This window comes from Lissotriton vulgaris, chromosome 5 (genome assembly GCF_964263255.1).
Source record: "Lissotriton vulgaris chromosome 5, aLisVul1.2, whole genome shotgun sequence".
NCBI classification, from domain to species: domain Eukaryota; kingdom Metazoa; phylum Chordata; class Amphibia; order Caudata; family Salamandridae; genus Lissotriton; species Lissotriton vulgaris.
This window is the reverse complement of record NC_141693.1, coordinates 100,210,627-100,237,265: the sequence shown is the minus strand read 5'-3', so window position 1 is coordinate 100,237,265 and position 26,639 is coordinate 100,210,627. Positions and strand designations below refer to the sequence as shown.

Here is a 26,639-nt window from a genome sequence, read left to right as displayed (position 1 = left end):
TCATTGAGCACTATTTACACAAGTCACGCTATTGCATTTTGTCTGACGGTCATTCCATGCATTGAATGTTATTGAATGATTCCAATTCAGATATTAAATGAATGAATTAGGTTGTAAATAATACAATTCAACGCCTTGATCGCACGACTTTGTATTTTGAGCATTCATTTCTCAAAATCTGGTGTTCCAGAGCGCTTGTTGTTGATTGCATTAATAAGCACTTTTCAAAACAATTGGTCTTACCCAACAGAACCACTTTTTGTTTAACTACCTGCTTCCATGACCGTCCCATCATTCTAGAAATGATGGTAAACAATCTGCCCTGCTCGGTCTCCATTGTAATCTGCGCTGGTCCTATGGAGGTACCTTAAACCACTGACAAAGTTAAATCCTCGCAGCTCAAAGTTTAACCCGAGCTTCACGACTGGCCTTCCAAGCAAAGCAGAATGATAAAATGTCATTGTGCTGTACAACTACTAAAAATGTCTTTGTGCAAATATTTACAACTGTCTATTTTGAATTCTTTATGGATGCTATAAACTAGGGTAGCTTCAAGCTGTTATGGCTCCCTCTCGTTCTTTTTCCATTAATGTATCTATCTGAACATCTTTTCTTCCTCCCCGAAGGTCTCCAATGGCACTGGGGCTATTGTAGTGTCTCTGGTCGCAGACGAGAACCCGTTCACACAGGCAGCCCTGATCTCCGATGACTGCTTCATCCTGGACCACGGGTCTGACGGAAAGATCTTTGTCTGGAAAGGTAAGCGCAGGAGGCTTGTGGAAGGACTGCCATATTTTACAATTGTTACCTGGGTAATTCCCATAGTGCTTCTGGCAAAGATCAGTGTCCAAATAATGAACCTATTGCATTTAATTTAACAGAGGTACAGGGCGGTACCTGCCAGAAGTCACATGTTTTAGCAGGTTGGGTGCTTAATCGGAGCCTCTTAGTCAAACCAGGCAATGTTTTGGGTTTTTAGTAGAAAGGAGTAAGCCATCATTAATTGTACACTCGAAGAGGTCTCCTTTTGTGTCAATAGAAGTCTGCTGTCCCATCGCGTCTCTTCTGTTAGTGCGGATTATGGACAGGAGTAAAGCACTCACCTTTTATGCCTGGCAGAAAGTGAAATTAGTAGGCAATTTAGTATATTAGCAGTAGTGTAGGAGGCCTCTGTATTGCAATTTACCTACTAGTGAATGCATTTTCAGGGGCATGGTGAATGCCTGGCTTAAATATTCATAAATTGGCATTTCCAGAATTTTTCCAAGAGCAGGCGGCTGTCCTCAAAATGCACAGATCTTTATAGATCACTGACGTCTGCATTTTGGCCAAGTTGACTAAATGTTATTGGAAGGCAGATGGTTACCATTCACCTTGCATGAAGCAATCCCAATGGCCTAGGTAGTTTGGATATAATTACGTGCTCTTGTGGATCCCAACAGCAAGCCCTGTGCTATAACCCCCATTCTCTCTCTGTATCCCCAACCTCCTCTTACACTTTATTTTATCCTGGTGTTTATTGCAGGGAAGAATGCCAACTTGGAAGAGAGGAAGGCCGCCTTGAAGACCGCAACAGAGTTCATTTCTAAGATGGGCTACCCGAAACATACCCAGGTAATCCAAACCGGTCCTGTGACTCGCAACATCTCCCATTTGTCTAATAATGAAAATCTCAATCTGGACAGCAGGTTGGATTATGGTGTTGGCTGAGGGATCATCTGGTTGTGTGGGTGGGAGTTGGTTGAGGGTTCCTCATCTGGTTTTGTGGGTAGGTGTTGGGTGAGGGTACATTGGCTGTGTGTGTTTGTGTGGGTTTTTTGGGTGAGGGTTCATAAAGTTGTGTGGTTGAGTATTGGACGAGTGTTCAGCAGCAGGTTGTGTGGGTGGATGTTGGTCGAGGATGCATCGCGTTGTGTGGGTGATGATTGAGGGTTCATTATCCAGTTGTGTGGGTGGGTGGGCGTTGGTTAAAGGTGCTTCTGGTTGGGTAGGTAGGTGGGTGGATATTGGTTGAGAGTTCATCAGAAGGTTGGACTCCACAGTACTGGTTGAATGCTTGATGGGGTTAACAAATTCTTATGCCTCATAGTTCAGAAGGACGAATTCCTTCTGTAGTGTTCTAGAAATATCAGATTACAGCTTTGAAGTGTGGTATGCACACACGTTTTCGTTGTTTGAGAACATTGATTTACAGCTTAAATAACTGTTTTCTACAAAGTGGTGTGCTATAGACCTAGTTCCAGTATTAGCGACTCCTTCCCTTGCCCCGTGTTCCTGGAAGGCAGGACTTAACATCCACAACCAACTCCAGTGGTTTAGGCCTCATCTGCTGCAAACAGGAGAGCCCTAACTCCGAGCGGTCCCCGCCTTACCACCAGGATCTTTGGAGCAGGCATTTCCGCCACAGAATGAGATCAGGCAGGCTTTCAAACCCTTTTAAAACATCTTGTGGTTTGAGCTGCCCCAAAGCCCTAGAGAAGAGTAAATCCAGACTACTCCAAAGTGCGCCCTCCCTACCACCGCCTTCTGTAATGCGCACATTTCCTTCCCCAGGAACCTAGGATCCGAGCTTGACCAACTTTACCCTTCCATCATGTGCATCCTAGCGAGCGAAATTCCCAACGAAACATCTTAAAAGCAATTCTCCATCACGGTACCTGCAGTCCCGAACCCCACCATGCCAGGACGCAGTGTTTGATACTCCCATCCCATGCCCTCTGCTCTTGAACAATAAACTATACTTTTGGCTTCTGGAGAAACCCATGCTAGGTTTCACTTAGAAATCCATCATGATGCCAACTGCAACATTCATTAAGTAATACCTTTACTGGTCACTCATTCCTGCCCCTCTTCATAGGTCCAAGTTCTTCCAGAGATGGGAGAGACTCCGCTCTTCAAGCAGTTTTTCAAGAACTGGCGCGACAAGGACCAGACGGATGGGCTGGGGCTGGCCTATGTCTCACACCATGTCGCCAAGATCGAGAACGTGCCCTTCGATGTCAGCACGCTCCACGAGTCGACCGCCATGGCTGCCCAGCATGGGATGGTGGACGATGGCACGGGCAAGAAGCAGGTGAGGCTGGGGCACCTTTGCTGCACATCCTGGAGCAGTCAGTCCAAGCGGGGGGAGGGGAGGTCTATGGCTGGCTGCATTATGGTCTAATGTGTACTTGGCTGATCCCCTTGCTTAACTGTCCGGTTACCTATTCAATTCCTGGTCGACTTGCTCAGCCTCTTATCCTTTCCAGGTTGATAAAATGAGCATTGAGTTGCGTAACGACAGCGTTAACACGAAACATTCTATTTTGTTATAGTAATGCAAGGGCTATGATATGCTGTGAGGATAGCAAGTGACGTATCTGTTCAGATCTTCCCCATTGCCTTAAGAGCCTCAACTCAAACTGCAGTGAGTGTGATACAATCCGTTGCATTGCCAGAATGATTTTTGGTGGTGGTAACAGAAGAGGTGTGCAATATATATAATTATATATAATATGTATATATATATATATAGGCAATTATATTTTAAACAAATTAACCCTGCACATTGGATAGGGCGAATTAATCTGTGCAGGCTTAGAAACTACACAGCTTGATTAAAAAACGAAATTTTTTTTTCCTTTGTGATTTTGGGGATAAGAGTAAATATTCCAGACACCAGTGTTCAGTACAGCGTAAACTATGTGATCCTATGCAGTTTTTTTTTTTCTTATACCTTTTACCTTGACCCATTTGAAATTAAAATCCCTTGGAATTATTATAGGATGCGCCCTGTACCAGCACCTTTCTTGTGTTTTGTTTAGTAGACTGTTGCGTTCTGTAAAATAACTTTACAGCCATGTATGTGAGCTACAGGACAAACTAACTTGTCTCTTTGCCAGCAGCGTTCTCGTCGGGGCAAGAAGCAGCAGCTCGTTAACGCATCAAGGAGCATGATTAGAAACTAAGGCCACTCGCACAGTGCTGTAATCTAATGTAACGATTCAGAACAGGGGGTGGTGATGAACAGTGTCTGAATTAAGCAGACCACTCTTACCCAGTCAAGAGATCAGGGCTGAATCCATCAGTTATTTAGCTCACTGCATCACCCCAGTTCAGAACCTGGCTATATGCAAATTAGTCTGACCCAGTGCCTCATGGGAACAGGGCAGACCAAACTACCAAGCCAATTCTTCACCGGAAAGGAGACAAGCTTCCGGGTACCGGTTTCTGGCATTTCAGCCGTCGTCGGCCCGGCTTGCTTGAATCCTGGTGGTGCAGTGAGCAAGGGACTCATGTCTGTGTATACCCTGCCACACCTGTAGTGGCCAAAAACGATTCAGAATAGGGGGTGGTGATGAACAGTGTCTGAATTAAGCAGACCACTCTTACTGAGCTGGGATGGTGCAGTGAGCTAAAAAACGGTGATGGATCAAGCCCTGATCTTTGGACTGGGTATGAGTGGTCTGCTTAATTCAGACACTCTGTTCATCACCACCCCCTTTTCTGAATCACAATCTAATGTAAAGCAAAACTATCACAGTGAGCAAGCTGTACATCGATTTTTTTGATTCACAATTTACCTCATTTAAAGGGAGTTGGTGGTGAGGTTCACGCCCCTTGCATGCTTGAGTATTGGACAGTGGCGGATCCTCCGCTATGGCGGAGGAGCGTAGCCCCACAACTTTAAAAAGTGCAACGAAGGTGAAACAGAACTTTGAGTTTATCATTTTATGTTTCATGCTACTTTGCAGGTGGGTGATTGGGGCTGCTGTGCTCGCAGGTCAGGAGTGGTTTGCCCACTCCTAAGTGCACATGACTGTTAGGCTGGTCCTCGGGCCGCCCTAAACAGTCATGCGCACTTTCCTGTTCTCCATGCAGGCTGCATTGTGTGGAGAACATGCCCAGGCCCCATTCCCTGGTTGAGGGTTGAACCAGGATACTCTGACTAATCACCTTGCTGCATTGCAGGATTGTGATTGGTCAGTGGGTTCCTGCCTGTGCTTCCGGTACCTCTAGTCAAGAAGAGGAGCAGGACCAGATATGCAAAACCTGGCGGCAAGGTGAGGTGTTTTTTACATTGCGCATAACCACCACCCTGCTACCTGCGTGCCATGCCGGCCGCCACTGCTGTTGGGATGCATGCACTGTTACGTGCACACTGCATCTTTGTGCATCAGAGTTGTTCTCTTCACAGCAGCTGTCTGGGCTCCTCACTTGCTCTCTGTCAAGGATGAGACCGTCGAGGCTGTTGCCCTCCGCGGCAGCAGCTCTGCTGCACGCACAATCAGTTACAGCGCAACATTCTGCGTGGTGCTGCCCTTTGGCACACTGGCTTTACTGTTACTGGCGCAGACAGAATGACTTGTTGGAGCTTTTCACTCACTTAGCACTTGGACGCCCTCGGGCATCAGTCGCGCTCTACAAAACCCCTTCACTTCACTGGTGCTGGCTGGAGCCACTCACCGCTGCCTTGTTGGTGCACTGAGTGGGGCAAGGTAGGAGCCTCTCTGGAAGGTGTTGGGGCTGGGAGTGGAGACTAAGCACATTCTAGTAAGATGTGTTCTAGTATTTTGGCCCACGCCCATTCAGTGTGGGTTTCGCGCGGCATATGATTTGCAATTCAAGAACAGTGGTGGGGCGAGTTCTCTTGTAGCTGTGGCGCCGCTCCTACATGCCCCCCTTCACCAGTGACACCACTCTTCAGTATTACCAATGAAAGTTCTTTTTCTTCGGATCCAGGGTTAACATTGAAAAAGCCGCTTCGCAACTCAACCCTTGGGCCACGGCGTCACCTAGTGGTCGCTGTACATATATCTGTGCGGCTGCAAAAGTCTTTCTTTGGCTTGATTTAGCAAAGCTTGTTTACAAAGCCGCCTTTAGTATTTTTATTTTTCCCTTTCTTGATTCGTACGTATCTTCAATAGTTTAAATGGACACGTAAGGAGTGCCTGCACTTTTCCTTTTGTGAGGGAGACTACCTCCACCTACCAGCAGAAGTCCAGTGCTTTTAGTCAGAGTAACTGTCTTCACTTCTCAAACAAGCAGGCACTCTGGTGTTCATTGGCATCAAATTGCCAAATTCCATCTGTCAATGTTTGAGCAATTTTGACCCAGTTGTAATTCATTAAGGTCTCTCTGTTAAACATCTTTCTCGACCCATTAATGTTTAAAGCAGTTGCTAAAAAGCAGGTCCCGCAGGATTGGATCCATACCAGATTTTCTATGTAACCAGTTAACTATGTAAATGAGTTAAATTTGGGTACATTGTATGCAACTATGTTATAGAACTTCCCTCCTGGACCTATGTTGGGCCCACCAGCTTTAATGGTTGGCTGTGTATTAAAATAAAGTGTTTCCGAAGGCGCATCAGAGTGCCTTGTGTTAAGGCACTCTGATGCAAGACAATTTTCATGCAAGTAATGTTAATTCCGGGGAATTGCTTGCCAGGACTTTGGCTGCTTTAGCTTCTCAGAATTTCTCCCACTCAGCAAAGCGGCGTCAGATACTGGCTCCTTGTAGCTTTTCCTTTCCCCATGCACTCTGTGTAACTATTAGTGTTCACAACAATCCTGAGTGCATTAAGTCTTTACAAGCCTTATGACTGTATGACAACTCTGGGATTGTGATGACCTTGGCGGTAGCTGATGCACTCTTCACTCCCTGGAAGAAACCTTCCTTTTCTGTGTTGCGTATTTGCTTAGCTTACAATCAACACATTTTAAATGACAAGCCAACATTAAGCACCATATTGAACCATAACACTAAGTTCGAGGCATATGAGCTGCAGATCACACACTATGGATAGCATAGATCGCCATCTGGTGTTGGACCCAGATGTTGTGGCGTTAAACAGGGACCCCCTGAGTGAAATCAGATTCCTGGATCAGGGTTACATTATCTTTTACTTGTGTTTATATTGTTATACTAATTTTGTGCCAGATATCATCTTTTTACTTGTGTTCAGATATCTACATTGTATTTGCCTGGATACTTTATTTTACTATCAACTGTTGGACCCAGATGTTTGCAGTTTATTTTCTTGGAAAAGTCTTTGGAAGTCACAAGTTGGGTGACTCCTCCTTTGGACAATAGTGTGCATGGGCATGGACTCCATCTTCAGATTGTTTTTTTCCGTCATCGGGCTCAGATGTGTTCCATGCGCTCCAGTTCGATATTGTTATCAAGTTCACTTTCGACACACAATCCATAGGTATTGTTTCGATTGCGTTTTCGCTTTTAACTCATCTCTACACACTTAAACTTCGGTTTCAGTCATCGAAGCAGGTCTTTGGGCCTACCTGCGCCATCAGGCCTTCTTGACTCATGGAAAGGACTCATTCAAAAAAATGTCCTCAGTGTGGATCCAAGTTTCCACATGCTGATCTGCATGAGGTGTGGAACCTCTGCCTGTCACCTGAACACGAGGCCCAAGACCGTCCTGCAGGTGCCTCTTTCTGCTCCAAGAAAACCCTCCGGCATCGTCTAGCTCGAAGAAGCATGGCTCGATTATCGACTCAGATACCGGACGACCTCTTCCGGGAGGGCGTCAAAGTACCGGAGCAACAAACCAAAAGACGCCATTGTCTTAATTGGCACCGAAGCCTTGTTCCACACTAGAGCATTCGGAACCAAAACCAAAAAACACTCCTCCTTTATTAGCCACATTAGATCTCAAGGACACCTACTTCCACATTCCCATTCACCCTGTTGACAGGAAATATCTTCGTTTGAAGTGGTCGGCCAGCACTATCAATTAAAAGTTCTCCCATTTGGAGTTACCACAGCACCCAGGGTATTTACAAAATGTCTAAAAGTGGTAGCAGCCCATTTAAGAAGACCACTGATTCATGTCTTCTCATACTTGGACTACTGTCTCATAAAAGCCAAGTCACAAACTGTGTGTAAATCACACACACCACAATCCAACTACTGCACAACTTGAATTACAATAAATCACCCAAAGTCTCACTTCCAACCATCCCATATCCAACAATATCTAGGTGCTACAATAAACACCTCCAAAGGTCTTGCATATCCCAATCCACCCAGGATGGCAAGCATGCAAGCCCTTATAACAAAGTTCCAACTGCAACACTTGCTACCAGCACGAGTGTTCATGCAACTCATAGGGATGATGGCCTCTTGCATATTCATAGTACCTCAAGCAAGGCACCAAATGCGCCCCCTACAGGAATGCTTAGCACCCCAGTGGAACCAAGCTCAAGGTCAGTTGACAGATCTGGTGTTGGTGGACAGCTGCATACAACGCTCTCTGCAGTGGTGGAACACCCAAAACCTTTCCAGAGGGCGACTGTTCATAGAGCCGGTCCCAAAGAACATGTTAATAGCAGACTCATCGCTCACCGAATGGGGAGCTAATCTACTACATAACACATATAGGGCAGGTGGACACAACAGCAAAAGCTACTCCTCCTCAGTCATCTGAAGCTGCTAGCAATATTTCTGGCATTAAAAGCATTCCAGAAACATGTGTCAAACAAAGCTGTTTTTAGTCCGGACGGACAATATAACCGCAATGTAGTATCTAAAGAAACAAAGGGGAACACGCTCTGCAGGTCTCAACTAGCACAGAGCATATGGAGATGGGCAATTCCTCAAAACATATTACTTTTAGTCCAACATCTTCTAGGAATACAGAATCAGATGACAGATCCACGAGTGGGAACTTCATCCACAAGTCGTTTTTTCCAAAATTTGTGGGCATCCAGAGATCTTCGCTACACATTTAAACATAAAATGCCCAAACTTCACTGCAAAATATCCACACCCGTTGTCCAAAGGCAATGCGATATGGATGAATTGGTCAGGCAGGTTTGCCTATGCTTTTCCGCTTCTCCCACTCCTACCATTAGTGGTACGCAAGTTGCAACAACATTCACTAACACGGATCTTAGTTCCAGCAAGGTTGTGTATCATGGCTGTCTGGCCCATGTTAGAGCAACTATCAGTAGTTCCCCACCAAAAATTACATCTCTCCCCACACCTGTTAAAACAGAACCATGGAGAGATCAGAAACCTAGATCCAGCACAGCTGAACCTAGCGATCTGGCTCCTGTGGTCCTAGAATTTAGGAGACCTTAATCTTCCACCTGAATGTATGAATGTCATCAAAAACGCTAGACTCCCCACCACTAGAGCCTGCTATGCAGCCAAGTAGAAGAGATGTGATGTACTGTACCAATAACGCAATCCATCCTTTAAATGGGTCTACTCAAAACATCATGTTATCTACTAAATCTTCAAAAAAATCTAGCTTACACATCAATCGGATTACATCTCGCTGCCATAGCACCCTACCTGCAAAATAGACATCTGTCATTATTTAGAGTGCCTGCCATCAAAGCATTTATGGAAGGCCTCAACAGAATTCCTCCCAGGGTACCATTCTCTCCAGTGTGGAATCTAAACCTCATCCTCGCTAGATTAATGGGGCCCCCCATTCGAACCTCTACACAAATGTGAGCTACAATTTCTCACATGGAAACTTGCTTTCCTTGTGGCTATCACATCTCTCTCGCGTCGGTGAGCTACAGGCCCTAACTATTCAAGAACCATTTTTACAACTCCACCATAACAAAGTGGTTCTCAGGACAAATACAAAATTTCTTCCAAAGGTTATTACTCCCTTTCATCTCAACCAGTCTGTAGAGCTGCCAGTCTTCTCGCAACCACAAACAGTAGCAGAAAGAGCTTTCATTTCAATTAGTCTTTATTTCGACTTTGTCATGAAAGACAAACATATTAAAAACAAGAGTTTTAAAAGAAATTTAGGGGAACAAGTAAGCATTTTCATGCCCGGATAGTACATCGAGAGCATCCAATTCTGTCCTCTGGCTAAACCTTACATTTGATAGAATAAAATTTCCACTTAAGATCGGAAGTACATTAAAATAGATTAAACATTTAAACAATATTTACAACAATTTATCTAAGAAACCTTATATGAAAGAACATTATTTCATGGAATGTAGGAGTTATCTACACAGTGGTGACGACTGCTGAATTCAGTTTATGCCTATGTGTTGCCCACATCCAGCTAAGGAACTTAGACACCGCAATTATGAAACTTTCAGAACAGTCAGTTTTGAAGACCCGAAGGGCCTCTGTACCTTTTTTGTATGCCTTTCTGGAGGCAAATCGGCCTGATCCACCTTAGTCGTGGAATTTTATAGACCGGGCAGATAAACAAGATGTGAGCAAGGCTCTCTGGTTGTGTAATGCAAAAGGGGCACAACTCCCCCACCAGTGGCCCATTTGCCTGTAAAGGTATTAATTGGTGGAACAGTTTCCTATCCTCAGGGATTGTAATAAGGTCCTAGTAGGGTTCATAGGCTGGTAGGTGTTTAAGCTCAAGGAACTCTCATTGTAATGAGGGCACAGTACATCTTCGAAAGTCTCAGAGACCATTGACCCATACAGTTCCTGAAGGTTCTTACGTGGGGGAAAGATGTTTTGCACTGGGTTTTCCCATTAATCGCCAAGGCTCGTAGCGATATAGGTGGCCTTGGAGTCTCCGAACCATTTTATTCTATTGGCTGTGTCCATGTCTCTGACCTCAAGGAGTGCCTGAGCATAGTGGAAGAGTTATGGGGTAACCCAAATCTTCCGAAAGTATGCTATGGGTCTAAATTGCGCAATATCCTCTAACAGCCCAAGTCTAAATATAGAGGTAAAATTGGAGTTTATGGAGGTAACCTCGCTAGGCCTCTAATAAATTTGCTTTGGGCAATTGCCAGAGCTGAAATATTACATGATCCCCCCCCCCCCCCCCCCCCCCCCCCCCATAGTTCTGCCCCATACAGCACCCATGCCCGAATTTTTGTGTCATAAATTTTAAGCGCTTGAGCTATGGGTTGGGTGGCCGATGAGAGAGAGAGAGAGCTCTTCATACTTTAGACATAAAGAGAGCACTTCTTTACTATATTGAAAGAACAAAATCTTTTCACAAAACAGCTTGTTTCCTTTTCACCACCACATAAAGGTAATCCCAGATCAATTTGGAATTGCGAGGTGGATTGTAAAATGCATACAAATTTGCTATCACAAAGCAAAATGTACACTCTCTATTACCCCTAAAGCTCATTCTACTTGCAAAATAGGGGCTTCCATGGCATTTTTAGGAAACATTCCCTTGGATATCTGCAAAGCAGGTACATGGTCTACACAGCAAACATTCACAAAACCCTTATTGTGTAGATGTGCAAGTAAAACCGGCTAGTGTGGGCCAAGCCGTACTCCAAATACTTGTTCAGACTACTGCAACAGATACTTGTGGCCGCTGCTAATGGGACGGTACTGCTGTGCAATCTATGCATAGTGTGTGATCTGCAGCTCATATGCCTTGAACGGAAAAGGCTACTTACTAGTATGCATCTGTTCTTGGCATGTAGAGCTGCAGATTCAGTTTCCCACCCACCTCCCAGGCTACTATCTGTTCAGTATTCCCTTTAGATACAACATACATGGACATCTGTTATCACAACTCCTTCATTTCCCTTCTTGGCAAAAACAACAAAACAAAAACTGAAGATGGATTAGATGCTCATGTGCACTATTGTCCAAATTAGGAGTCCCACAACTTGTGACTTCCAAAGATTTTTCTAAGACAATAACAAACGGTAAATATCCACGACCAACACCAGATGGCGATCTATGCATAGTGTGTGAATCTGCAGCTCTACATGCCAAGAGCATATGCATACTGGTGAGTAGCATTTTCCTTTTACGAGTTAACTGGATGCAAGGTTCCTGGGGTGAAGTTCCCCTTTTTGCCCTTTCACCAACAAAGTGACCTTTTCAATCCACCCTATAAAAAAAACTGAGACAGAGTACGGATTATGGCAAACCTCATTCAAGCATCCCCTTCATTCCTTCACAGAACAACGTGTATGTATCTGAGGCATTTAGTTTGTGCACCGGTTAAAAGGAGAGGGGATCTTGGACTTTTCACAGTGATGTTGAGACTGGGTACTGAAGGATGAGTTAAATCATTCTCTTTTTTTCTGACATCTTTGCAAAAAAAGGCTGCTGAAATATAGTATTCTGTTTGGTAAATCCGCACGGTCTGGGCTTCGTGAATGCCTCAATTTCCATTCATGTGCTGAACAAAGAGACAAACTGACCTGCAGTGCCCCATCCTTCGAGATAGTTTGGGGATAAGGTTCTTGTTGTCTGGTCGTGTTTTTTTTGTAGATTTAGTGCTGGGGATAAGATGGGAACCTATGTTAATATTGACACTACACAATAGATCATTTTAAGACTGTAGTTTATCTTCCTAGGATCAAGTGTTGGCTGTGAAATAGCCCTCTGCTCTGTCCTTTGCGTACATCACTTTTCATACTGGTACGTACTTAGCCATATATAAATTCAAGCCACTAGATTGCAAAGATTTTGGACTAGAGCTGAAAAGATTACACCACCCATAAGACTATCCGGAGCCCTCTGTTCCTTGTTAGCTTTAATATCATCTTTGTGACAGAATCAGAAATGTTCCATTATCCTGCGATCTTTCAGGAGCTGTAGCATTTCTCACAAACTATTACTTATCCTACATTTTTGCCTCCTCTTTCGGTAAAAAGAAAGAAGCTGATTTCTCAGTTCAGCCACCATACGATATTTCCTACCTGCAAAGATTAGAGCCACTGAGAATCACTTGGAATTCAGAGGCATGGAGACTACCTGGTTATTCCCAACATGGTCCATTTTAAAGTTGCTCATGAGGGACCCTTTGTAAAGTGATTGTGCTTAATGAGGCATGAGGCAAGATGGCCGCCGGGTAGGAGCTCCCGGCAGGAGCTCCAAGTGCTGGGATCCCAATTTTGGTTTTTATCCCCGTTAGCACCCGGCCTGCGTTTTGTGCTAAGCAACACAAGAGTAACGAACAAGTAATTGGATTTGAAGTAACAGTAACTTCCTTACCTGCCTGGCGGTGGACGAAAGCTGCTGAGGATCCCCGACTTGCCTGGAAGCTGAGCCTCGCAGGAGAAGACGAGCCACCCACACCTTCCTCCTCGGTCCCTGGGCTCCCCCTGGCCAGCTTGCAGAGCACGACACGGATGTCTATTGCCTGGAGTCCGCAGCGCTCGACCGGTGCACGTTGTGGCTGCTGGTGAGCCAGTGGCTGCCTGCGCGACGAGCTGTGGCTGTGCATCAGAGGTATCCGACCCGCCGGCAATCACCACCGCTACCGCGGGTCATCGTGGAATTGGAGCCTGACGGGATCAATGTTGGCGCCGGACGGATGACGGGAACCCCGCTGCAGAGTGTTCCTGCCTGCCTACAATCACCACCGAGACCCCCGGTGCCCCGTCGGGAGCTGTGCTGTCCTGCACGCTAAGCTCCTGCCCGAGTGCTGCTCCGGGGCCCCAGGGCTCCGGGTCGGATTCTTCACAACGCGGCGACACCAGTGGAAGCAAGCGCCCTGTTGCCAAGGCGAGCTACAATCACCGCTGTGACCCCCGGGGCCCCACGGGCTGTCCTGCTCGCTGAGCTCCTGCCTGACTGCTGCTCCGGGACGGAAACTACACAACTCGGCGACTCCAGTGAAAGCAAGCACACTGTGGCCAAGCTGAGCTCTGCGCGCCCCCCCCCCCCCCCCCCCCCCCCCCACTCCACTCCCTGAGATAACGTGGAGCCGCGATCTGGGATGTAACTTTGCAGATGGGGGGGGGGGGGGGGGGAGAGAGCGGTCTGAACGAGTGCAGGTGAGAAAGGGCAACCCTACCCCCGTGAGTCTCTCTGTGAGATTGTGGATCATTGCTCACACCGTGTCTCTCAGTCGGATGCTCTGCCGCCCCCCCCACCCCCCAATAATTGACATACAAGTATAAGTTCCCAAATGCCGCGTCTGCACAGGCGAGTTGGTGAATCGCCCGTCCTGATTTAACACAATTGCAGCATGGTGAGCAGATGTTCATGAGGCTCCTGAAGCGTTATGCAAGCAAATAACCTCTGTGATTGCTCTGAATGTACTACCACAGTGGTACGGGCATGCAGAATTGTTTCTGTGGACAAAGCGGTCCCTGCACTCTCCACTAACTAAAATGGCAGGGGCCATAAAGAGCCATAAATCGCCTCCACTACCCACCAGATGACCATGAGGCTACATACCAATGAGCTCAGGGGTCACCAAAATAGAGAAGACTCACTCCTCTCCTCCTTGCAACACTGGAGCTGTACCTTCTCCTCCCCACCAACTAACACAGATGATGGACTAACCCGACCTGACCTAGAGTGAAAAGGGAAACCTAACTCTCAAAATCTTCAACAGACAAAGGACTACTACAAAGGACGCTTATTTCTGTATGTGCTACTCGGGCGGCCATCTGAACATAACCTAAGAACTGGCCTTATTATACCATTCCCACCCACCACAGACTGTACATAGCTCTGTATCTAAATCTTCGTGTGATTATGTGTCTGCCTTTTATTGCAGTATTATATTTCTCATGGTATTTTATACATTTTGTGTAACCTCCACCCATTTCCACGTCTTCCCCACCGGTAGTGCACAGATCGTGACCTCCTATTTCACCGGTTATTCACTAGTCATATGTGTCTACTGTAGCCTTATGTTTGCACCTATATTGGTTTCGGTATATCTTTAATATTTTACTCCAGTATATCTATAGCAGTACATTCTTATTTGCATACTGTAATTTGTAAGCTGCACCCATCTCGCTTTTATCCCTATTATGCACTGTCTGTACCTCATATACTTTGTTCTTTTGTAAGCTGCAAACGCTCTTTCTCAGGAATGGCACCCAGTATCGAACTCACTCCCTCCCGAAACCAGACTCATCTCCTCCATTGCACTTTTTAAGAAAGAAGTAAAAGCTATTCTCATGGCCAAATACACTTGACCTATTAACGTTATCCGTAAAGACTCTGCACCAACCTGTATTATTCTGCACGTTCCCTACGACTATGTGTTTTACCTGTATTATTGACTTACCTGGCTATCTATGCACAAATCTATCTAATATTTGCATTATTGATGTACCTGTTTTACTTTACTCCCTAATTGACCTGAGTTTCACTCCTGTGGTGGTATTCCCTGCTTTGTAAAGCGCTCTGATATCTGCAAAGATCTTGTTCGCGCTATATAAAACTTTCTAAATAAATAAATAATTGGCTCTCTTGATCTCAAACACCCCCTTAAAATATATGGAGTTGACTCAGAAGCATGGGTGGCATCTTTGTTGTGACATCGGTTTCAAACTCTTAAATAACAGAAGGACCGCTCAATGGACAAACCGCTCCATAGCCTTTTAAACCAAACGGAATAACCAAAGATGCAATCACTCGCAGCATCTGCCCACAGGTGACGACAATCAAAACGTGTATGTATAGTTTCTACATCCATAGGTTACGTGCTGCCTCAAAGACTTCCATCCTTTGCATGCCTTAGTATCTCTGGCTGTAGCCTACTCTGTTGCATGCCTGTCTGCCTTGTGGTCTACTAGATTTCTGACAAATGCCCATACCTCTCTTCATGAATCACAAACTCCCTTTCTCAGTAATCGTGCATTACCTTCTAACAATATCTGACCTCCTCGAGCCGATCTGCTAATCCCACTTTGCATTCATTCCCAATAATACCTCTTACTTACTAAATCTGCCTCAAAGAAACTGAAAAAAATGCATGGAACGGTACGCTGAGAGCACAGACCTAATTCCAAAAGCCAGCAAGAAGTACAAGATTAATCACTAATTTTTGGTTCTATCGCAACATATCCCCTGCCATAAAGTGCTCCAATGCATTATCAGTGTAGTAAACGTTATATAGAACTATTATAATAAAGGGAACTGCAATCTGCTAATATTCCACTTGGTGGCAATGCAGTACAAGAAATACTCCCCAACAATTTTGTTTCCTGAGCCGTTTTTTTTTAAATTTTAGTTCATTTTCTACAAACTTATTTTAAAATGCGGACAATTATGAAAAGGCACATTTTGGCCCTCGTAATTTTAAGTTTGGGCAGATTTAGTTTGGTAGGAGGAGATGGTTGCTCGCGGTTTATCTTATTTTTAACTTGAGCGTCTGCCAGAGTGGTCTAACCTTTGTGTGTTTCTGGGATAAGTTATTAAAACAATTTGGTAACCCGTGAAAAACCACCTGACATCCGGGTCAGGTGACCTGTGGATCCCGAGTTTATATTCTGAAATCCACAGGCATAAATAACCCTCTTAATTAAACATTTACACAATTTTAGGTCTACGTATTTGAGTCATTTATATTTTTTCAGCCTATTTTAAGGTGAAACCACAAACCTGCCTGCAGTACTTGACTATTTTCCGACAAACTCCTTCCCATGCCACTGATGTCCCTTCAATGAGCTTAATTGTATCCGCTCCCTGACATCTGTCATGTAAAGATTAGTGAAAGTGCCAATCGATTCAATGACGTTTTAGGAAACCAAATGCTGTAGGATCCTGGCAGATGTTCATGTTTAATAGTACATGGAAAAAACGATAAAGTCTAAAGTCTGGAACTTGGCATTAGTGCTGCTTAAAGATGCTGTTGTGGTAGCAAGAATATGGTCTACAGTCATGTGCTTTGCATATTCTGCCATCTAGTGGCAGAGTGCGGAAAGTGGGGGTTGTGTTCATCTGTTCAAATAGGTTCACACCTGGAATTGAAACTTTTGGTTGTTACTTTATTTTTGAAACCACCATACTTGAATTACAATTCCAGTTAATCTATTAATCGCCTGCTTCCAGTGTTCTTATCGGCTCATTTTTAGGTCCTGTTTGGTGACCGCATGTGCAGTCGCGGCAATGGGGTCTTGTTTGTAATATGGCTTCAGGCCTGCCCCTTTCTTTCCAGTCGCTGGCATCTGTCTCATTTACTGCTTCCTAATTGGCCAGTGGGTGCTGGGTGTCCCTTTTCTTTCCGTGGCACATGGACCAAGAACATATTGATTAATCACAATTAATGTCCATCTGCTGTTTGCGCTGTGATTGAGGTACTATTTCTTCTAACACCCTCACCTTATCCATAATGCTTCATCCTCCCATGCCCCCCCTCCCAACTCCACCCACTGTTAGTCATCATAGTGCACTCTCCGATTTTTCAAATCTGGATTCTTTGGTTTAAAACTCCTACAGTGTGGGTTTACCTAACACGGTGATGGTTACTCACTATCATACTCTATCCTGATCGGGTACTAGCACGTCAGCTACTGCTGTTTGGAAAATGCTTTTCCCATTTATAGCTCCACAACTCTGCCGTCACCTAGCTCCTTCATCCTCAAGTACAATATGTTCTCAAAGAAGTGTTGTAGATACTAACTAGCTGCTGCATTAGACCAGAGGTTTACATAGTTCATAGGTCCAGATAATTGGTACCATTTTGGATTATAGTTGTATTTATATAGCACAAGGCTTTAAAGCCCTACAGAGCAATGCACTAGTAACTGGCATCTGGCATCTTTCCGTACCACGCAATGCGTCACAATTCCAGTCCAGTTCACAGTTCCACACCACATAACCACACCACATGATTCGATGCCGCATAATGGCATACAACACCACATGTTGCTGCCCCACACAATGTTGTGCCCATGCAGTTAAGAGCAGTGGGTGCCTGGTTGGGGGGGGGGGATTTCGATGGTTGATGACCAGGGTAAATTAACATTTTTTATCAATCCCGCCTCACCACTTACCTGCACAGGCTGCTTGCAGCTGGTTGTGAAGTCTCCACAAAATACTACTCTAATCAATGCCGCCCCCCAACAAAGCCAATAGGTCTCACCTATGGGAGCTTGATTTTTGGCAATGCATGGTTGATGACCATTTACGTAGAGGTCAAAGCATGCACTCATACAGGCACCTGGACTTTTGCTGGAACTTGTAATGCAGGTCTTAGAAAAGTAGCTTTTTTTTTTACCATTGCTTTTTCTAATAACTTGCTTTTTCTAATAACTTGCAATGTATTCTACCATATTGACTTGCTCTGTCCAAGAAACTATGAATATTACAAAGCTATGTAGATTGACCATCAGAACAGTTTTTATGGTTTACGTTTCTCTGATGTAACTCATGCAACATACCCTATGGATCTACACACCGACGGGCGTGCTGGAGTTCTTGGCCTGGTACATCAGTTCCAAGTGAGCAAGGCGCAGTGGGCTGTATTCCTGCTGCACTCTGAAAGTTCAGGAGCAATCATATGTCCGCAGTGGGGTCTACATGCAAAGGAATGACATTACCAGAGTTAGACCGGACATGAAAACCAAAAGCTGCCCTGGAAAAGAGCTCAAACAAGCTTTGTTCCCTTCATCTTCTTGCTCTACATCAGTTTCAATCCATTCTCTCTCCCCCCTCCTTGATCTCTTCTCGAACTCCCGCTTTTTGTTGCTTGAAGCCTCCATGTGCCTAATGCAATTAAACCTGAAGAGCTGGGGTAAGCGACAGGCGCCAGCATCGTCCGTGGGCACTGAAACCCGGCATGCCATGGCTTCGACGACTGGGTAAATGTTTAGTGGAGTGAAAGGCCGGTCCAGCCCTGGGCAACCCCAGGGAAGTGAGCTTGGGCCTCTGCAGCCTTAACATGGGTTCTAAAGAATGTGTTGATTAAACGGAGGCTGGCCACGGGCAAAGCAGTGGGGTGTTCTGGAGTTTTCCAGTGAGCGGTCTTGGCTGGAATAGACATACAGTGCGCTCATTCGGCGAGGCATTCTGTGCTGAATGAAACGTGCCTTGGTGCATCATCAGACATTGGAGTAGCGCATTGAACTTACAAGGCGGCTAAATCTTTTTGGGGTGGAGCACTAAATACAGCAGACCGGGTTATTATTCATGATCCATTTCCGCACTGTGATCGGTTTCGGTTGAAACCGAATAAAACTGAATAACGCTACTTTCCACCACAGTGTTTCAGTGCAGAGCCATGAACTGAAGAATGTAGGAACTGTTCATTTGCAGTTTCAGCTTTATTAGCATATTTTGCATGTTTTGCACTTTTTCCTCAAGTGTTTTTTCTTTTTCTCCCCTCAAGATCTGGCGTATTGAAGGTTCTGAGAAGGCGCTGGTGGACCCATCACTCTACGGCCAGTTCTATGGCGGAGACAGTTACATTATTCTGTATGATTACAGCCACGGCGGAAAGAGAGGACAGATTATCTACACATGGTGAGTGTCATTCCAATTCAAGGGAGTTCAAGGATCGCGACTGCAGGCCCCTGCAGCCCCCGCGATGTAGGGGGCACCCAATCCTTCAGGGAGCCCACCCAGCCAGGACAATGCATTTCTGTGAGATATGGGATACTCCGTGGCACTCATCACATTTTGCAGGGGGGGGGGAGGGGGCGGCGGGCGGCATCACTTTGGACCTAATGGCAGCCACCAGTGGTGTAACGCAAAGTCACATGCTCCCTTTCAAGCATGCACCCTGGGCTTTAAGTGGGATGAAAAAAACTGAGGGTCTCAAAGGGGCGTGGACAATGTAATTAAGGGCATGGCTTAAAGACAAGTAAGCGAAATCTGTCCTTTGCATAGTGTGCCACCCGACTTGTACTTTGCTGTTTCTGTCATTGCATCCAGATATGATACAAGTCAGGACTATTGGCTTTGTCAATGGATGTTAGTTGCAGAAGATAAATAAGCAGCAACTATGGCTTTTAGATCATGACTGTGAGAACAATGGAGAGGAGCACCCCCAGGACGGTATTGCGTTAATAAAAAAGCTCTATCAGTTTCTTTGTTGAATCAATCTTTATTTTTGAAAATCCATGTGATTGGTAAAATACATCAGCCAACGCATTTCGTTCATGAAATGAACTTTGTCAGGGCACAGTTGAAGTAGGATGGAAACGTAACTGGTGCGATCGTAAATATGGAAACCGCAGCACTCAGTATAGTCCATCACAAAAGTGAGGTGGCCTCCTTGATAAGGGCCGGCAGAGAAGAACCTGAGATGTAGGTCTCTAGCGGATACACAGACCTACATCTCAGGTTCTTCTCTGCCGGCCCTGATCAAGGAGGCAACCTCACTTTTGTGATGGACTATACTGAGTGCTGCGGTTTCCATATTTACGATCGCACCAGTTACGTTTCCATCCTACTTGAGCTTATTGAGCTTTGGCCTGACAAGTTCATTTCATGAACGAAACGCATTGGCTGATGTATTTTACCAATCACATGGATTTTCAAAAATAAAGGTTGATTCAACGAAGAAACTGATCAAGCTGTTTTATTAACGCAATACCGCAGAGAAAAAAAAAGACTCTTTAAAGGATTTCCCTTCACCTACAACGCTCACCTGGTATGACCTCATGCCGTTACTTCTCCACTAGTGAGAAGTGAGCAGCGCACACCGATGTGCCTGAGGTCACTGAGGTCTGGAAAAAACGGACCGCCTGTGCCAGGGCACCAAATGGAGCCCGAAGGGACGAACTCTGTGCTTTAGGAGTCTCTCGCAGCTTTTCCTCCCTTACAGGGGGGCGTCCCTTCTGCAAATCACTCCGCTCTGCAAATCCCATAATGACCACAGGGTAGAGCGTCCAGCGAAGACTTCATCTTCCAGCTGATCCACTTAATGTCCAGGTCACACCATGCCACTTGAAGGCGGAAGCTTAAGAGGCCGAAGGTGCCTTGAACCTTCTAGTCGTGGCACTAGCAGTAATACTCTGATATTAGATTTTGTATGAGGAGATTCTTTGCTTTCAATGCTATTTGTGTAGCACCACAACCCACTGGTGCCAAGGCTCTGGGAGCCCTCCAGGTATGAAGGGCTGCTGTTTGCCTCACTGTGGAATTAGTGTAACACACCATAGAGCACATGTGTAGGCATTGCACGTGCCACATCTGTCTTGCTGAATTATACTCCTTTAGCAGCTGCCCTGTTTTTCTTAATGGTAGTGTTGACACTTTGAGAACCTGCTGCTACCTGTGTGTAAGCTCAGTGCATAGAGACGCGCACATAGAGGGTCATAGGTTTGACAGCATCCAAAGAACACAACACTGCATTACTTCCATGCCGATATTACTCCACTCAAAAGTGCACATTTAAAGAGCCAGGAGATGTGCTGGGGTGTGGTCTGTGATGCATGATGTTTACTGTTCTTGATTGTTCGAACTGAAAGAGTCTCTCTTCCATCAGGCAAGGGGCGAACTCTACTAGGGACGAGATCACTGTGTCCGCGTTCCTGAGCGCGCAGCTGGACGAGGAGCTTGGAGGTAGTCCAGTGCAGGTAACTAGCATGGGGGTCAGACTTGGTATTTGTGGATTACAATTACAAAGTATGCGGGTAGGCCTTCTTGCTGTGGTTCTCGTGCTTCTACTTACTTGGCCGGGTTATGCTTATTCCTCGTGCGATTGTGCAGTATTGCAGGCTTGTACACAAGGGGCAATATTTGGGGGGGAAACAAACTGCTTACACCTATTAATGAACATTTGAGGTATGTAAAGCACACATCCAGGAATAACATGGTCCACACACCTCTCCTGCCTCGGCACAGGCCACCAAGCAGGCTTCCTTCCCACACCCTTTCCCAGGCACAAGGAGGCTTGCAAGGTTCCTTCCCTCCTCCACAGCGCAGGCAGCCTTCCAAGCTTCCGTACCTCTCCACACACGCCTAGTGGAGGCAGCCTTGCAAGCTTCCTTCAAACACTTGCAGGCAGCCTTGCAAGGTTCTCACCACATCCATCCTCCCATAGTACCGATATCTTTGCAAGCTTCTTTCACACAATGAAAAGGTACAAAGTGCACACAGCTGTACATTTGTCACTTGGCTGGCTTTAAGGCTATGCGACTGTTGCGGCTGCCCTGGGTACTGACCTTGGCGGGCACAGTGTTTAGAAATAACTTCTGGGTTTATAAGCACAAACTGCATAGTTTTGTGTCAAGAAGATTTCAGGCAACACATAAAATGTATAAAACTGATCTCCCTCCAGCAGGAACATTAAACACCAGAGTTTTGTCTAGTGGCAGTTGAGTCAGCCTAAAGTAGCGAAGAAAGGAGAAATAAGTACTATGCAGACCACAGAATTGCTTTTTATGTGGATAGCTCAGTGGGTTACTTATGTCCTGTTACAGAGATCCTTTTGTTACATGCTGTTTGTTACAATCTTAATATAGCAAGCGGTCACCAAAAAGCTGTGTGCAAACTGCATTGTGTAAATTAGGACATGGTTTCCCCCCACTCGTTCAGTTTCTATTCCTAATGTTGCTGAAAAGGCTTAGTTTGGTTAGAAATACATTCTTAGAAGTTAATCTTAAGTACTCTGACTCTTTTCGAATATTGATACTTATTCAGAGTACACTGCTGACGTGTTCTGTCTAGTTCTGGAGAATTTGTCCATGGGTTTCTTTTCTGGAAGCCACACCAGAGAGTCTTGTGTAGAACGTGTGCTTGTGTGTGTATGTAAGTGGGTGAATGCAGCAGAGTTGACTTGGAATTGTGTTCATGAATGGGAGGGTGGGGGGGGGGGGATGAGTAGGCAATGGCTCGAGTTTTGTGTGAAAGTTTTCGATTTTGTTTTTTTTATTGTTTGGGTTTGCGACTATATGGATGTGTAAGTGACGAGTGGGTGTATGGCCAAGTTTCTGGTTGGCCAGGCAAGTGAACATTGATGCACTATGAAGCCTACTTTTCCTCCTTTGGGTTAATCCCTTAATCTGAGACCTGTAGATAGAAACAAGTCTAGGTTCCTTTTGGATGCTCATATTTTCTGACATTTTGTTTTCATTGCTCCCAAAATATTAATAAGACTACAGTGGATCCTGGGGCAAAGGTTCTGGGGTTGCAGTGGGACGGGGGAGGGATGGTATAGGTTTTCTATGGTTTAGAGAACCGAGGTTGATGCTGTCTGCCATGGGTGGCTGGACTTGTGCCTCACTTCCATTGAGCTGGTCAAAGACAATGGTACAAATGTGGTGCCCGGGGGGGCGAGCGCGTGTCCAGTGCTAGCTGAGCCGGGGGGGCCTCCGGTGCTAGCTGAGCCGGGGGGGGGGGCGTCTGGTGCTAGCTGAGCCTGGGGGGGGGGGGGTGAGGGCGAGGGTGGGGCGTCCGGTGCTAGCTGAGCCTGGGGGGGGGGGGGTGAGGGCGGGGCGTCTGGTGCTATCTGAGCCCGGGGGGTGGGGGAGTGTCTGGTGCTAGCTGAGCCGGGGGATGGGGGGGGGGGGGTCTAGTGCTAGCTGAGCCGGGGGATGGGGGGTCTGGTGCTAGCTGAGCCGGGGGGTGGGGGGTCTGGTGCTAGCTGAGCCCGGGGGTGGGGGGGGTCTGGTGCTAGCTGAGCCCGGGGGTGGGGTGGGGGGGGGGGGAGTCTGGTGCTAACTGAGCCCGGGGGTGGGGGGGGGAGTCTGGTGCTAGCTGAGCCCGGGGGTGGGGGGGGAGTCTGGTGCTAGCTGAGCCCGGGGGTGGGGGGGTGGGGGGGCGGAGTCTGGTGCTAGCTGAGCCTGGGGGTGGGGGGGAGGGGGGAGTCTGGTGCTAGCTGAGCCCGGGGGTGGGGGGGAGGGGGGTCCGGTGCTAGCTGAGCCCGGGGGGAGGGGCGTCTGGGAGGGCTCTGCCTACACTTCACCCCATGCATATGATCACATCATCCTTGTTTGCTGCAGCACATTCAGGGCTCTGATTCTGGGAGATCTGCTGGCTTCTTTAGCTGCACCAGGGCTTATACTCTGAAGATTCAGATGTGAACCGTGTCCCGTTGCTATATAATGAGTGTTGAGTAGATGGAGGTGAGTGCTGGGAGTCTTTGGTTGCAACGAGGGTGGACGCTAGTGGTGGTCTGCAAGTGCGTCTGTCTGTTTGTGTAAGAGGGCGGGGGTTGCAGCGATCAGAATAACTGGATCAGCGCAGCAAAGATGAGACCGAAATAATGCGACAAGCAAGTGTTCCAGGGTAGGGGCCGCCACTGAAGACTGTCTACCGGGGGTCGGGGGGCGGGGGGAGGGGGGGAACCTACATTGGCTGCTCCTGGCTAACACTTTGCACCACCGCTGCAGTGAATGAGGATGACCATAACTGGGGAATTGTAGGTGACGAGAAAATATTTCAGCGTGAACCCTATACGGTTCAGTTCCCTGTATAGTTGAGTTATTGAGTGGTTCAAGTTTGCGGACGTCTTTTTTGGTGAAACTCAAGAGGGCACCGACAATAGGTGTGTTTTCACTCAGTGACTCATATTGTGATAGACAGCAGGAGAAAATAACTCTGAAGAGGACTGAGTGTATAGAGGAGAACTTGAGGGTTGTGGTGCAGCCACCAGGCAGGAAGGCTAGGGGCTGCTGAAATGAGGGCAGGCTGCTCTGGGCACAGTTTCCTTGGTGTAGAAGGAAATCCCATCCTTGCACCGAATAGGAAATCACCTGTAGCTGTAGAGACCAAGATGATCTACTTGCATCAAGACCTGCACGAAGTGTAGCCTCACCTTTCTGCCTCCTGCATCTGTGATATCTGTGTCTTTCTCTCTCTCCTGTGTGGTGTCTTGGGCCGCTAGGCCCATAGGCTAACAAAAGACCATACAGTAGTAGTGTGCTCTAACTGGCCACAAGCACATGCACCCTGGCCTTTTTATTAGCAGGGTCACCTCACTCGTGACTCCTCCTGTGATGGATGGGTGTGGGGTGCATGTGTGTCCAGCCCTCTAGGGAGTGGCTGGAAATACCAGTGCCTGCTGAAACACTAGAGCAATATCCAGCAGGACACTACATTCCTCACAAACTTTATCGAAGAACAAAACAAACCGTCCAACCTGTGGGGTTAAACAACTATCCACTAAACACCACAAGGTTAATCATCCTCATGGATCGTGCAGCGGGAAGACAGCAGACATGGGGCTGGTGACTCTGACGGCAGCAGGACCATTCAAGGGCACTCCTAATGTAACCTGAGTGGTTCAGGACACGAATGCTGGCTTGGAGACATCCGCAGTATACCGTTTAGAACATGTCTTTTGGTCCAAATATGCTACTCTGCTGACTTTGGGGATGGTCTGTGGTGGGTTCTAACAGTACATAAAACAAGATGCAACATGAGCATGGTTGGAGTCCAGGGTGAAGGTTCACGAAGGCCATGAATTTAAAACTTTAAGCTACATTGTGGACAGGACTCCACAGCTATGCAATTATTTAATATGGAGAGCTTAATATTAGATTAAATCAATAACATAGCGTCCCTAAATCTTATAAGGCTCGTGAAAATCCCTCGCCTTTTGAATTTTACATAGCTTTTATTACTCACCAATGTCTAAAGACACTGACTGGTCTGTTTTCTCTGAACTTTCTCTGATCTTGTGTACTCAACCAGACCTAATTGGGTGGGAGGGTGTGCCGCAGAGTACACTTCTCCACAAGCCTCAACATGCTTTCAGTGTTTAATCATGAGGCGCGCCCCTCCATGGCCACTTGTCCTAAGAAAGAGGTAACTATTCCCAGATTACTGTGCCCTCTCCAGGCCCACTGAACTCTGGTATTTCAAGCCCGCCTTGAAGGAAGCCATCTTTAGCTAATATGTTAATAATCTGACTTTATGCTGTTTTTTTATTGGAAGGGCCCAGATCCTCAAATTGGCACAGCTTTTTTGTGGGCAGAAAGTTTATCATTGGTTCACTTAAGTCCACAAAGAGAAGATATGATCCATGGTGAGGATAAGGGTTGATTCAAGTGCCACAGTTGTAATACTGTTTTTGAAAGTTACTGTCCAAGTTTTGGAGTTTATTTGGCCATTTTGAAATGGGGTTTCCAGCATCCTGGAGTTTGTTGCGCTTTAAAGTTTTTAATACCTGAAACTTGAGCACCTTACAGGATCTGCATCAACGCAATAGCTGGGCATTATGCTATAAATGATTTTATCTGTCTCCTATAAACAGCTCATCAGTAAAGCACACTTTTGGGAACCAGAGAATCGATTGGGTATGTCTGGGGAGTGCATGGGCAATCAAAACAATTAAACTTTAGCTTGGGCGGAGTTTTTAGCCATCAGCAGAAATCCAGTTTCTGCATGGTCAACGAGCAAGGGGACTGCAGTGTCCCTACACTGCCCGTTTCTGTCCATGTCGTTTAATCTCTACAATATCTCCACTTTGACTGCACCATTGAAGTTTGATGAAAGGGCTATATTGAGAATTGGGTCTCTTGCTAGACCAGAAGGGTCTGGTTTATCGATCCACCCACCCAGCCATACCTCCTTACTGTACATTTATCTGGGTAGAGAGCGCCTACACCTGGGATTTACATTCACTGACGATTGTATGTGTAAAGGCCAAACTACCCTCTGATCTTCGATCTTCACAGGAAAGCTTAAGAAGTCTGTCTCCTCTCACCACCAAAATATCTCATGGAGCTCCGTGTTAAACCAGGCACGTCAATGTTGGGTACCTTGTAGCTGTTGGTAGGAGTGGGTGAGGCAGGTTTGTTAGGAAGGCAGAAGTGGAGCAATTATGACGCGGAGCAGAAATTGTAATACTGAGATTACCAGGCAAGACCACTTTCGGGATTTGTTCCCAACAAGTTATTTAAAATCCATTGACTTTTGGTTTGGCTACTTTGCGTTTCTCTGTAACGTGAGCTTTTGTGAATTTTTTTGCTATACTTTTTGAGCTAGTTCTCAGTCTGACGGCATGGCATTTCTGTGGAGGAGAATACTCTTAAATGCAATGGTTTCGGCAAAAATAAAATGTTCAGTGTGGT

General features: G+C 46.2%; 1 protein-coding gene across 9 annotated transcripts in view; it reads left to right on the top strand.

Annotated features, from left to right (window-relative positions):
- The window catches only part of GSN (gelsolin), a 190,361-nt gene that overhangs the window by 104,355 nt on the left and 59,367 nt on the right, over positions 1 to 26,639 (top strand). For all 9 annotated transcript variants that reach the window (XM_086920982.1, XM_086920981.1, XM_086920976.1 and 6 more), the window contains exons 7-11: positions 627 to 759; positions 1,526 to 1,614; positions 2,858 to 3,073; positions 19,004 to 19,137; positions 21,107 to 21,197. In XM_086920982.1, coding sequence (XP_086777108.1) covers positions 627 to 759; positions 1,526 to 1,614; positions 2,858 to 3,073; positions 19,004 to 19,137; positions 21,107 to 21,197 — 663 coding nt within the window. The remainder of the gene's footprint in view (positions 1 to 626; positions 760 to 1,525; positions 1,615 to 2,857; positions 3,074 to 19,003; positions 19,138 to 21,106; positions 21,198 to 26,639) is intronic.